This window comes from Phoenix dactylifera, chromosome 8, assembly GCF_009389715.1.
Source record: "Phoenix dactylifera cultivar Barhee BC4 chromosome 8, palm_55x_up_171113_PBpolish2nd_filt_p, whole genome shotgun sequence".
Taxonomy (NCBI): Eukaryota; Viridiplantae; Streptophyta; class Magnoliopsida; order Arecales; family Arecaceae; genus Phoenix; species Phoenix dactylifera.
In genome coordinates this window covers 29273453-29287381 of record NC_052399.1, presented here as the reverse complement: position 1 = coordinate 29287381, position 13929 = coordinate 29273453, and the positions used below count along the sequence as shown (strand labels likewise).

The 13929-nt window shown below is 50.8% G+C and overlaps 1 protein-coding gene and 1 long non-coding RNA gene across 2 annotated transcripts; one reads left to right on the top strand and one right to left on the bottom strand.

Moving 5' to 3' along the window:
- Positions 1–928: 928 nt before the first annotated feature.
- Positions 929–4900, top strand: LOC103709340. Its single transcript, XM_008794640.4, has 2 exons — positions 929–1899; positions 4509–4900. Exon 1 carries the CDS (start codon positions 1378–1380, stop codon positions 1867–1869), a length of 492 nt encoding a protein of 163 aa, XP_008792862.1. The 5' UTR covers positions 929–1377; the 3' UTR covers positions 1870–1899; positions 4509–4900.
- Positions 4728–12061, bottom strand: LOC120111682. The gene is made up of 2 exons (XR_005513134.1): positions 11746–12061; positions 4728–5790 (listed from the first exon to the last, which is right to left on the bottom strand). It is a non-coding gene; the product is annotated as an uncharacterized LOC120111682 (long non-coding RNA).
- Positions 12062–13929: the final 1868 nt, after the last annotated feature.

The window sequence follows — 13929 nt, the reverse complement described above, 5'->3', positions numbered from 1 at the left end:
TTTTGTGAAAATATTATTACTAAAATAAAAGGCCCGTATTTCCTACACCTTAAGTTGCACCTCAAGTATAGTATACCGATATCCATACGCTTGCTAATCTGTAAAAGAATGAGAATGGTTGTAAAAATGAAAAAAAAAATATTGTTGTATGTGGAAATGTAGAAGTAAAAGGAAAGATACCCGATTTTTTGTCAAAAAATGCAACTGGTTAAAATTATAAACTTTCTTCTAAAAAGATAAAAAGAAAAAAAAAATGAAGAAAGAGAAAACAAGGTATCTCTTTGGCTCCTCCAAATCATTATCTACTTTAATGAACTTCCTCTTATGAAGCAGCCTCAGGATAGTGTATTAATAAAAACAAAAACGGTTTAAAAAAATAATCAGTCAAAATTTTAACATAAAATTATTTCTAATGAAGAAAAATAAAAATATGCGATTTTGAAAATAAGAAAACTCTAGCATTTACTGCTGTGAAGTCCCCTTGCAGGGCCTTTTTCAATTACAACCATAACTACATCTCACCACAAAACAACAACAAAAAAGAAAAAAAAATCACAGCTTTTCAGAAAAATGAAGTTCACGAGAACTTTCTCACCGAACGAATATGCGTACATGGTTTTGTCCCACATGAATACCCAAGAAAAATTTTAAATCAGCCCGGTCACAGCATATGAACACGTTTCCATCGACCACTCGCTTCTTTCCATGCCCCGCTGTTCTGCCGCACCAGGCCAGCCCAACCGGGCGAATCTGGAAACATGGGAGAGGGGCAGGGGTTGCACCAGTGGATGACAGCTGGCAGAATCAACATCCGGCCCCACCCCGGGTAACCAATCATTAGTGCGGGCCCCACCATCGCTACGTTACGAAAAGGCAATAAATGCCCCTCCCCTCCTTCCTCTCATTCCGACCAACAAAAACCGCTTGGAGCTCCTTCTCGTGGGCGAGAGAGAGAGAGAGAGAGAGAGAGAGGGGGAGGGAGCGAGAGCAGATTCGGAGACACCCCAAAGAAAGAAAGAGAAGATTCGGAGACTCCTATACTGAGTCGGTGAGAGAGATCGATATAGAGAGAGGGGGGGGGCTTTGGATCCTGAGATGTCTCTCGCCGGAGACGCTGGTCTCGAGAAGGATCGGGCGGCGGCGGCGGCGGTGCTGATCGGAGAAGAGAAGGATAGCTTCATCGTCTGGGAGAAGGAGAGGTAGCCCAATCGCGAGAAAGACTCCTCCTTTACCTGAATCGTCAGGGATTAGGACACTGAATAGCCGCCCGTCGGTGTCGGTGCCCGTTTCCCGGAAGAATCGGGGCGGAGAGATAGGCTATTAAATAGGGATCTGTTCTGATTTGGGGCTTTATTTGTTTTTTTCGTATCCGAGGATATGTCGGCGAAGGTGCGGAGCGGCGGCGGCGACGCGGTGGCGATGACGGCAGCGACGGAGGGGAAGGGCGGGGGGCAGATCGAGGTGGAGTTCGCAAAGTGCGAGTGCTGCGGGCTGACGGAGGAGTGCACGCCGGCGTACATCGCGCGGGTGCGGGAGAGGTACAGCGGGCGGTGGGTCTGCGGCCTCTGCAGCGAGGCCGTCAAGGAAGAGATCTGCCGCGCCGGGCGGCGGATTTCCACGGAGGAGGCGCTCCACCGTCACATGAGCTTTTCACGGGACTTCCGGTCGGCGTCTCCGCCGGCCAATCCGGCGGAGGATCTCATCGCCGCCATGCGCCACCTCCTCCGACGGAGCCTCGACTCACCGAGGGCTCTCCGGTCGACTCCCGCCAGTCCCCGCGGGAAGGATGACGACGACGACGATGACGATGGCGGTCGCCGCCGCTCGCTCACCCGCTCCGAGAGCTGCTTTTCATCGCTGCCTCGTTGAAGGCGTCGGCAAAGCCCGCACCGCCAAGAGGTAAGAGTTCAGACTCCAAACGATCCACTAAATCTCACTCTTTTGTGAAATAGTTAGGGTAATTCTCGGAAAAATTAGAATAATTCTGCCAGAGTATCCATCTTTTTTTGTTGTTTCATTTTGGCCTTTTCTTTTCCGTTAATAAATTCCTTCCATGTTTCCATTTGTTTCCATTAATAAATTCCTTCCGAGTATTGAAATAAAAAAAAAAATCTTCTTATAAATCATTTTACTGGCTCTCGTTTTTTTGGGATAGAACGCGACATGACTGGAACCGTCATGTTTCGGTTTAACCCGGGGGGGGTACCTTTATTCATATTTGCCTCCGTTTTTATCTTCTTACACGCATGTCATGGGCTTTGGCTGCTTTCAGTCGGTCGGGACTCAGGTGGAATTTATTAGAAACACTTGGTTCTAATAAATTTATTAGAAATTTATTAGTAGTCCATGGGTAGTAATAAGGTAACACTATCGCCACTCGGGTATATTATTATTTTTTTGTACATTAGCTGTTTAGACTCATCTTGCATAGGCCCGTTAATGAGCCGAGCTGCTCGGGCTCGGCTCGGGCTTGGCTCGGTAAAAGCTCGGCTCGGGCTCGGCTCGTTAGTCAAACGAGCCCGAGCCCGAGCCGAACATGAGGCCCGTTTACATCCGAGCCCGAGCCCGAGCTCGAGCCCGAGCAGCTCACGAGCCCAAACGAGCTCTAGTCTGAAGTCTCCCAAGCCCCAGCTAGCTAGCGGCCCAGCCCAAATGGAATTACCAATTACTGATTCGGTATTTGGTAAGCATGAGTTGCCCTAGTCTCCCAAGTCCCAAACTCCCACTCCCAGTCCCAGCCCTCCCCCAAATCCCGATCCCCTTCCCTGACTTGCTGCGGCGCAGCTCTGCCCTAGCCCCTAGCTCCTTCTCCATTCTCTCGACGCAGCTCCTTCTCCATTCTCATTTCTCTGAGTTCTCTCGATGGTTCGAAGGCTTGAAGACTGAAGCCCCTGAGCCCTCTGCCTCCTCCTTTCACCACCGCCGTCTCTCCGCCCCTCTTCAGTCTTTCTTTCGCCACAGTTCACTCGATCCCCCGACCACCTCACCTCCCCGACTTCGCGGCTCCACCGACTGCACCACAGCAACAAACCCCCCCCTCCTCGAGCCCCCGACCCCTCCGCCTCTCGCCCTCCTTTCTCGCCGTTCTCGGTTTCTTCTCCGTTCTCCTCGCCGGCTCGCCCCCAAGCCCGAAGCCAATGCCCCCTCTCCTCTGACAACGGCTACGACGACGAGGACGACGCCGTACACCCGATCCCAGCTCTCCGAGAAGCTTCGCCGCCTCCTCCTCTCCCTTCTCCGCCCCCGGCGAGGGAGGCAACAAGCGTGAAGCGCCGCCGCCGCATCCGGCCGTTCCCGCATCGAGGTCCCCCCTACCCCCCTGCTTTCACAGCGAAAGTTTCACTCCCCCCCCCCCCCCCCCGCGGCCGAGCCCCCGGGGCCTGCGGCCGACGCCCGTGCCGGCGGTGCTCGCGGCCGCCCCCTTCTTTCTTCTCTTCTTCTTCTTTTCTTTATTTATTTATTTATTTCCTTCGTTCTGGCCGGATGGGGTGCTGGCTGCCGGGGCGGGCTCGGATGGGGCGCTGGGGCGAACGATGGGGATGGCCGGATGGGGCGCTGGCCGCCGGGGCGGGCTCGGGCTCGGGCAAACGATACGAGCCCGAGCCCGAGCCCGGCTGTGCCAAGCGAGCCCGAGCCCGAGCCTAGTCCCGGGCTCGGTACCGAGCCCGAGCTTAGAGTTTTATGGAACGAGCCGAGCCGAGCCTGCGGTGGCTCGGGCTCGGCTCGGCTCGTTGACAGCCCTAATCTTGCATGAGCACAGCTAACTACATAACTACATCACCAGAAAGAAGACTACACAAATAAGAATAAGAAGGAACAGAGGCCAAGCCTCATGCAGTCATGCTTGTCCTGATTTTTTTACCCAAGACATTGGACATTCGCGTGAGATAACACTCTTACATCCTGTCTTTCCACTGCTGTGGGTTCTCTCATCCATATCCTGTATTCACATGTTAGGGGATGAATATGATATATGGGACTATATTGCAGGAACTGCTCTCCTATATGATATGTGTGCCTTTCTCTACCATGACAGTTGCTCAATTCATGGGCAATCATGATTGCGAAACCAGACCATCAAGTTCCTCAACCGCTTGAAAAGATCCATACTCTCAAATCTCACGAGGGGATTGGTACAATTTACAGCAAATTGAATCATCTGTTGCATGCCATGAATAAATAGATCACGTAGTCGCGCAGGAGATTGAACTCCAATCATGTTTTGCTGAGATTGCCAAAATGATCTAACGATTGGCATGCACTGTCACCATATATATCCGGCAGATATATTGCGCCGCTGCAAAAATCATACAAACCAGCATTTGTTGAGCCATGAGGGGTTCAAATGCTGCACATATTCTCAGTTAGAGCGATTGTGCTAACACAATTACCTTGTACAACCTTTTTGAGAATAAATTGTCTTTTGCAATTTAGGCCGTTCTTGAATCTTAAAAATTGTTTACAATAATTGATGTTCTGACCTTATTTTGTACATTTTTTCTGAACAGGTTCGGGTTGCTGTCTTCACGCAAAGTAACGATTGATCTTTCTTTCATGATACCATCTATTGGATCATGCAACAGGTCTCAAAGTACTCCAAAACTCTTCTATCATCCATCTGCATAGATCTCAAAGCCACCGTTGCATAATGTGACGGTGGACTCGCTGCGAAAGATACAAACCCTGTCCTTCCCGAACATGGTGGAGATAGATTCATGCATCTTCTGTTTTTTTTTTTTGTCACTTTTTCTCTTTCTCCTGTTTACTTCTATTTGCATTGCTCAGAGTTCCGTTTGGAATTTTCAGAACCCAATAGGAGATTAGAGGTTCCATGAAACCAAAGCTGATTGTGTCCTTTTCAGTGTTGATTTATTAACTTTTATCTCTATTGATTTTCTCACTCTCGGCCTATCTAGAGTTCTCTGTTGTTGTGCTATCAGAGATCTGAGAGTCCTGCTAGGAAGTTACCTGTAAAGTTGTTCGCCATGTTACAGTGGTTGGAGGGTGATTCGACTACAGTAGTTGATTGGATCAGGAGTGGTACTAGGTTAGAACTACGCCCACTTGTCTGGGATATTGGTTACCTCTTGGAGGACCTCGACTCATTTGGAGTCACACATATATTATGCGAGGCGAACAGTATGGCGGACTGGGTCGCTTCTTTTGCAACACATCATACCGGGACCTCTTTATGGGAGGGCGACACCCTCATTCTGCAGGGCCTAGCCCGTATTTTGTATTTTGATGCCTCAGAGTATACTTGCAATATATAGTGAGATGCCGATTTACCAAAAAAAAAATAAAATTACAGCGGAACTATTTACTTGGGTATTGATGTTAAGATGAACCATCTACATCTACCGTTAAAGCCGTAAAGCTGCCCCTCCTCTCGTGTACATGAAAAGGTCCCCTCTTACGACTCAAAGGAATTAATCGGCGTGATACCGAGTGTCGTCAGGCGGTGGGTTGCCAAGTTAGCATCCTGTGATCCTGATGAGAACTTTTAGTGTGCACCTACAGGATCTAACAAGGGCTGGTTGTTTATTATTGTCTTGTTTAGAAAAGAAAAGGAAAAGGGATTGTTTGGCTTTTTGGTACCTCTTTGTTTGGCATGGGGTTTAAGGCTCATGAGGTTGTTCTGTTTCAATAAAATATTCCAAGAAGGGAGCACTGAGAAAAGGCTACCAAATATATCTGATTTAAGCCTAGGATGTTGATACTTTTGGATTGGCATTGCTAGGAGAGAAATAAACCGTTAGTCTCCACAATCATAATAGTGAAGAGAAAGACCTTTTTTCTATATATATATATATATATATATATATATTTTTTTTTTTTTTTTTTTTTTTTGCTAAACCGGGCGATCTATACAACACGTGTACGGATACACCCAATAAAATCGGAAAACAGGACATCCCGGAACTCCCGAGGCAGCTCCCCGTCCCCAGTCCATAAGGTGCTCCCGGCATGGTTGGCCACATAAGTGGCCACCCAATCCGCAGCCCCATTGGCTTCTCGAAACACATGCTTCGCCTGGACCACCCATCCGTCCCTCATCATCAACCCGATATCGCGAACTAAGGGATGGTCGGTAGCACCGGCTCTCAGACCCTCCTGGATCCAACTAATGACCGTAGCCGAGTCACCCTCCAAGATGACAGATCTAGCTGAGAGCACATGCTGAGCGTGTCGAAGACCCGCCCAGGCAGCTCTCAGCTCCGCTCCAGGGACCGTACAGTCAAATACCTGACAGCCTCCTGCCGCCACAACCCTAGAGGTAGGGTCCCGAATAACAAAACCCGCTCCACCTATCGTGCCACCATACAGCACGGACCCATCAAAATTGACTTTGAGGAAGCTTGGGGGTGGGGGCTCCCAGGTGAAAAACACTGTGTGAGAAGCTGCCGAGGCAGAAGGGGAACCCCAGATATCCCGAGCTATCAAAAGTCCGTCTAAGGAGAAGGGACAACTAAACTCTGCCGCCTGCGCCCGGGCGCTCTCCGCCACAAGCCTTGGCGACTTGCTCTGCTCACCAAAGGTTCGAGCATTCCTAGCCAGCCATATCTGGTATGCTGTGCAGGTCGCTCTAACCGCCTCTTGGCGAGTCAATGGGTTACCCGACCACCAGCGGATAGTTCGTAAGAACTGGTCCCCCTGGGTCCAACCATCCCCTGGCAGCCCCGCCGTGCACCATGCTGCCCTCGCCCATCTGCACTGAAACAGGACATGGTCCACCGACTCCTCAGCTCCGCATGCCACGCACTCTGGGGACAACCTCAAGCCCCGCTCACTCAATACTGCTCTTGTCGGAAGCCGAACCCAAGCGACCTTCCATAAGAACAGTGCGACCCTCGGATGGAGGCCTAGGCGCCAGACCCAAGCACAGTCCGGCCCTGGCTCATGCCCTGGCCGGAGCACACGGGAGAGGTCCCCCACCCTCACTCCAGACCTGCACGACATGCTCCACACCCGGGTATCCGGACCCGCATGCCCCGGGATCGGAAGGGACGTAACCCTCTCAGCCAAGTGTGCCCCAAACATGTAACCCACCCTCTCCTCATCCCAGGCAACCCCGCCCGGGACAAGGAGGTCACAAACCCGCAGTCCCTCCACTGCCTCGGTGTCAACCATAGTCGGCCAACGTCTCAAGGGTAGGGTACCCACCCATGAGTCACCGACCACATCAATACTCTGCCCATCTCCTATCAGCCATCTAGTGTTCTCCTCAACCATGGGAAGGTATCTGGCAATCTCTCGCCACATGAAAGAGCAGCGACGCCCACTGCGGATCGCCCCTGCAGTGCCAGTACGGCCATATCTGGTAGCCATAGTCTGACTCCAGAATCCCTGTGGCTCCAGCGTGAATCGAGCTGCATGTCGGGCAATCAGCGCCTCACGTCGCTCCACCAGAGACGAGACCCCGAGGCCACCCTCTCTCACTGGTAGGCAAACGTTCTCCCAAGCCACTAGATGCACCCCGTGACCCCCTCCGTACGACCCCCACAGGAAGCTCCGAAGTAGCCGCTCAATCCTCATAAGCACTGTTCTCGGAACTACTGTGTTGGCCATAAGGTAGACAGGCATGGAAGCTAGCACTGACCTAATCAGCGTCAATCTACCCATCATGGAAAGTGAAGATGCCCTCCACCCCTCCAGTCTGCTCTGGATCCTCTGCACCAACCCTGAACACTCCGCCACCCGTAACCTTCGACCCGTGATGGGTACTCCCAGGTAACTCCAGATCCCGTCCTGAGCCGGCATCCCAAGTAACCCCCGAATCTCCTGTCTGACCCTATGCTCAGTGCTAGGGCTGAAGGAGATTGTCGACTTCTGAAGGTTAACCTTCTGGCCCGACATAGCACAGTACTCCGCCAAAACTCTCATGAGTACACGTGCATCCTCTACCTGCGCCCTGGCCAGGAGTAGGCAGTCGTCTGCGAATAGTAGATGCGATATAGGCCGAGACCCTGGGGCGGGAACAAACGCCTCCAACTCCCGGTTAGCACAAGCATCCCGCAGAGCCCGAGACAGGACATCTGAACAGATGATAAACAAGTATGGGGATAACGGACACCCCTGTCTAAGCCCCATCGTAGACCTAAAGAAAGGGGAGGGCGTACCGTTGATCAAGATGGAGAATCTCGACCCCTGGACACACCCCAACACCCACTCAATCCAGGTCTCATGGAAACCGAAGCACTCCAGAGCGCATCGTAAGAAGCTCCACCGAATCCTATCATAAGCTCGTTCCATATCCAGCTTGACAGCCATTAAGCTTCTTCGCTTAGAGGCCCGTCGCAAATCCCACATCATTTCTTGGGCCAACATGACGTTATCAGAGATATTCCTACCCCCCACAAAAGCACCTTGCTCCTGGCAAATGAGGCCGGGCAGCAGATGCTTCATCCTACCCACCATTATCCTTGCCACCACCTTATAAAGGGTTGTGCACAGGCTAATGGGCCTGAAGTGGCTGGGCTCCCTCGCATCCTGGCGTTTAGGTATCAGCGCGACATAGGTAGCTCTCCAATCATCAGGCATCACTGCCTGACTGAAGAAGCACTGTACTGCCTCCACCACTGCAACCCGGATGACACCCCAATATCTCCTAAAGAAGAAGGGTGGAAAGCCGTCCGGCCCTGGGGCCTTGTCCCCTGCCAGGGCCCAGACCGCCTCCTGCACTTCCTTCCCTGTCACATGTCGAACCAGAAGTGCATTTTCCGACATTCCAATTTGCGTATCCGCCCTCGGGAGCTGGTCGACATCCCCGGGATCTCTATCCTCCGTCCATCTGGACCGAAAGAAATCAAGCAGTACCTGACTAACCTCAGCCTCCCCCTCCACCTGACGACCCGTCCCATCTCGCAGGGAACGAATCATGTTCCTCTGCCTCCTGATGACCGTCGTCCGGTGGAAGAAACTGGTATTCCGATCTCCCTCTCTGATCCACTGGACCCTGGACTTCTGTCTCCAGAAGACCTCATGTTGCCGTAGCAACGAGTGATGATCAGCAAGTAGCCCCCGTAGGCTTCTCATGTCTGCCTCCGGAAGCTCACCTTCCTGATCTTCCCTGTTTTGAAGATTGCTAATGGCAGCCTCTACCACTTCCATCTTCCTAAAAATATCTCCCACAACCTCGCGGTTCCAACGACGGAGCCGCCTCTTAGTTAGTTCCAATTTCCGTGATACCCTCTGCATGGCATTGCCATGTACCGGCAAGGACCATGCCTCCCGAACGATATCCCAGGACTGAGGGTAGGACAGCCACACCTTCTCAAAGCGGAACGGGCTGTGATGGCCAGTATCCGAAATTGTTGATAACAACAGTGGACAATGGTCAGAGGCAATACGGGATAAATGTCTGACCTGGTAGGTGGGAAAACGGATGATCCAATCGGGGCTCGCCATGGCCCTGTCTATCCGCTCCCAAACCCTAGTCATACCAGACTGGTTGTTACACCACGTGAATCGAGGTCCCGAGAAACCCAGATCCACTAAGCCATTCTGAGATACAAAATCCCGGAACTCTCTACGGTCTACTGTATCAGTGAAGGGTCGTCCCCCTCTCTTCTCACTCGCACTTAAGATACAGTTAAAGTCACCTATCACCGTGGTCGGAAGCCCCTGGGCCACCAGACTAGCAATCTCGTCCCAGAGAACCCTCCGATTCCTATAATCAGTACTCGCATACACCCCACACAAAACCCATGGAGCCGCATCAGGCTCGGTAATGATCATGATAACCTGTTGGGGGCAGTTGTGGAAGACATCCACAGACGCCACCCCCCGCTTCCATAATACCAAAATGCCCCCTGAAAGCCCTTGGGAGTCTATCGCATAGGACACCCAATCGGCCTCCAGACGACGCTGCACACAACGAAGTCCGTTACCAGATAATCGCGTCTCGCAGAGGAAGCAGATCTCTGGGCTATGGACCTGCACTAATCTCCTGAACGACGTTCTAAAGGACGGCTTACCTGCCCCTCTGCAATTCCAAGCTAGGATCCTCATGGAGAAAAGTCTGAGAGGTCGGCCGCAGGCTCATCCACCCCCTGGGCCATCGGGTCCAGCACTACCTCGGAGTGCATCCCCCCTAGCTGACCGTCATCCTCACTCACTCCGGAGACAGCCCGCATAACAGCCGCTCGGACTCTCTGCACCACCGTCGGATGATCCATCGTCAGTGTACTGGTAGTCCCTGCGACCGCTACCCGGTCATCTCTGGTCTCCCTACTATCCCCTCGAGCCATCCCCTCCCGGCCGGCCTGAGCCAGCTGCTCAGCCTCAGGGTGGCTGACTAAAACCCGACCCCCTGCCCCGTGGGCCCCACCGCCTAGGTCGCGCTCGCCCGGGCTAGACTCCTGCGGGGGGTAAACTATGACTCCAGTGCCTGCCAGAGAGGTCTCCGGCCGGGGTCTCTCCTCCACCTGGGGTGGAGAACCAAACCGGAAAACTGTAGCTGCCCCCCGTGCTGGACCCTCGATGGTGTCCATCAGTCCAGGCCCACTCAATGCTCCTGATGGGCCGAACCTCTCTCCAACAATCTCCGGCTCTATCACACCATGACTACTCGCCAGACCCATACCCTCGGCCATAAGGCCAAACTGGAAAGGACCAAACCCTGAAAAGACAGCCCCGGGGTCAACCTGCCCACAAACAGGCTCTCTCGGAGCCACCCGCTCACAGGGCCTAGCCAGGATGGACGGCCCACCAGGCAGGCCCGGCCCACTAGGCGCACACGGCCCAGCAGGCGCACCCGGCCCGCCAGGCTCGCGCGGCCCGCCAGGCGAGCGCGGCCCGCCAGGCGCGCGCGGCCCGCCAGGCGCTCGCACCCCGCAGGCCCCACGCAACCCACCGAGCCCGCGCGTGACGTGGTTTTTGGGCGCGCGGGATCCCCTGGGAGCACGCGACCCATTTGAATCGCGCGCTCCCTTGGGCGCCAACGACACCCGGACGACACGCGCGCGCGCACGTGCCGTGCGCACCACGCGCAGCGCACGTGCGCGCGCCTTTCCCATCCCAAAGGACCCCCATGGGCCCTTATCGAGTCGCGGCCCATCATCCCTGGGCCGCTTGCTCGACGGGCCCATGGTCCCACCCGCGTCGATCAGCGGGCCACCCATCCCGACCAGACCAGCCCAAAGCCCATCCGGCCTAGGCTTACCAGGCCCACCGTCCGGGTCAACCAGGCCAACTCGGGGTTGAAGCGCCGAGTCGGCTCGGTTGCTACCGCGGTAGGGTTCCGGTACTCCGTTGCCCTCCCCCTCCGTCGGTGATTTCAACGGCGAGTGGCGACGGGCGATCTTGGTCGGTTTCTGCCAACCGTCGCGGTCCTGAGCGGGTATGGCCGGTGGGCTAGCCCGGATTTCCGGAGTCAGCGGCCGAGGCGAGGGGCTGCCACCGCACCCTCGTCTTCCCCCGAAAACCTGCAAACCTGCACAGGGGAGGGGCTCGGCTCCGGCGAAAACCTGCACACAGTCCGGCACACAGAGAGTTAGAAGTAAATGTCAAGGAAGAGAACGATGGCACCTCCTCAGCCCGCAGAAGACTCCCGTGCCCCCCACGGAGGAGGACCTCGCCGAAGGCCGTCGGTGACCTCGCCGGAGAAGCAGGTGGCCGTGAGGACTAGCCGTTAGGCTGCAGAACAACTAGGGACAGTAGCCGTTGGGTGGCTTCTCTCTCTAGAACCAGAGTTTCTCTCTCTGGACAGTAGCCGTTAGTCGAGCGTTGAGGCTGCAGAACCACCTTTTTTCTATATTACTAAGGCAAAAGGAAAGAGAATATCCGACATTTCAAGAGGAGACTTACGAGGGTTTGGTTTCAGCCTCCTTTTTTTTTGTATATTGTTACCAACAAGTTCCCAATATTGTATATTAAACCTCCCCTTATTCCTATCCTGAATCAACTCAGATAATGCTATATTCCTTTATAAAAGATTATTGGGTTAATGTAGCTCTAATGGATGAGTGGATGGTCATTTTCTTCATACTTTAGTAATGAAATTACCCTTTTCTATCTTAAAAGTGATCTCCTTGTATTGCTCTCCTATGTCCTTATGTTTGAGCACTATCTTAATCATAAGAGTATAGATTTTTCTCGACGCTGCTGCTTGAGGTTGAGCGCCACCAACGCCCCGACAACACCTCCACTTCAAAATGTGGAGCCTTGTATATCAAAAATCAAAACTAACTCATATATGTATGCTTGTATGCGCATATATATATATATATATATATATATATATATATATATATATATATATATATATATATATATATATATATATATATATGCGCGCGCGCGCGCTCAGAAATCCAAAAAAGAATTTCATAGGGACTAGTCTCAAAATTCAAAAGGATCGCAATGCAAGGCTATTTCAACATAGCTGTGTTAGCCTCAGTAGTTTAATCATGGAATGATGGTGATCAGACCGGTAAATTTTAGTATCGGAGCCAAAATTACCAACGCTTCTATCTAGTATCGGCATGTATATGTCGGCATACTCAGCTTTTCCTATAGTGAAGCATGTCCTGGCTTATCTAGTGAGTAATTGCACTGGGCCTCTCCAGTGGCAGCAGTGTACTTAAATTCCTAACAAACTGTAACCCTATCTAACAAGGTTCTCTGTCTTTCTTCTTCCTTGTATCTTTAACCTCGCTTGAAGATACCTTACATGACATTCGTATGAGCAAGTTTTATGCTATCCTAAAGCTTCAATGTATACGTTTTTTATTTTTGAATACATGAATTATCTTGATAGTTTCTACAAAAAAAAATGACACAGATGCTGATAGGGAAGGATGATAAAGCTGAAAAAGTTAGGAAGTAATTTTAGATTCATTTCTAGGGGTCTAATCCTTGATATCCCAAACAATGCCAGATTCATAATTCATAATTCCAAGAAGTTCCTTAGCTGATGCGGCTGAAATGATGATGCTGTGACTCTCCGAGCCATCTTATTTTTCCTTTCATGAATGCGTGTCAGTTCCTTTATCCACCACCCTGGGGCTAAACTCTACAAGAAAGGAAAAACAGTTTTAGCTCCATGGGATTAGTTTTAAAGACACAAGGCAATAATAAAAATAATATCTCTAAATTATTGCCTTTCTTTAATATCAGATAACAATGAACATATTGACAGGCATTTTGCTTATATATGAAATAACAGTACTCAAAATTTTAAGTTCTTAAAAAATGTTGTCTTTTTCTGGTAGATAAAATGTTGTTTAACATTGAGCAGCATGATAGCTAGATTTTGGAAGAAAATATTTTAAAGAAAAAGAAAACTAGGATGACACTGAGTTTTGCATTCATTATCCAAAAAGACACTCCCAAAATATGACCATCCTTGGGACTTCTATCTATCTTGAGACGACATGATCATGAAGGCGAAGAAAATCTCAAAACAACCTTGTAAAAGTATGTTATAATTAAAATCTCTAGATGCAGCTGATATGATTAATGAAATAGAGGAAGACAAATATAGCAAATAGACCCAAAAGTTTTAATCCTCTAGTAATCCTTTCCCTTTCTCTTCTCAACCCCAAAACCAGCACAAATCAAAGTAACGAAAAATAATATCTTACTATTTGATGAACCCATGCAATTCTTTCTGAGAACAAAAGGAGGGAGAGTCTTAAATCTTAATGATCATGTGTGATTAGAGCTTAATCCTTGCTCTAATACCAACGACTAGAAATATTTTATGTTTTCTAGATTGAAAGCTGAGGATGCTGTTCTCCTTGTGCTTCTCTTCATTTATGAACTCAGGTCTTCCAAACCCCTTATACACCAAGCTTAATGGGAAGCTAATACTTCGAGTATATATAATTGGAGACCAGTCACATCTTTGTAAAGGGAACTCGAAAGGATTCTACCCCATGAAGAAGTCCTATTGAGTTCCTTCAGTTGAAGGATTTTACTTAAAAG

Bases quoted from the DNA above. Each gene is read 5' to 3' on its own strand.
- LOC103709340 (XM_008794640.4), top strand. From the start codon at position 1,378: ATGTCGGCGAAGGTGCGGAGCGGCGGCGGCGACGCGGTGGCGATGACG.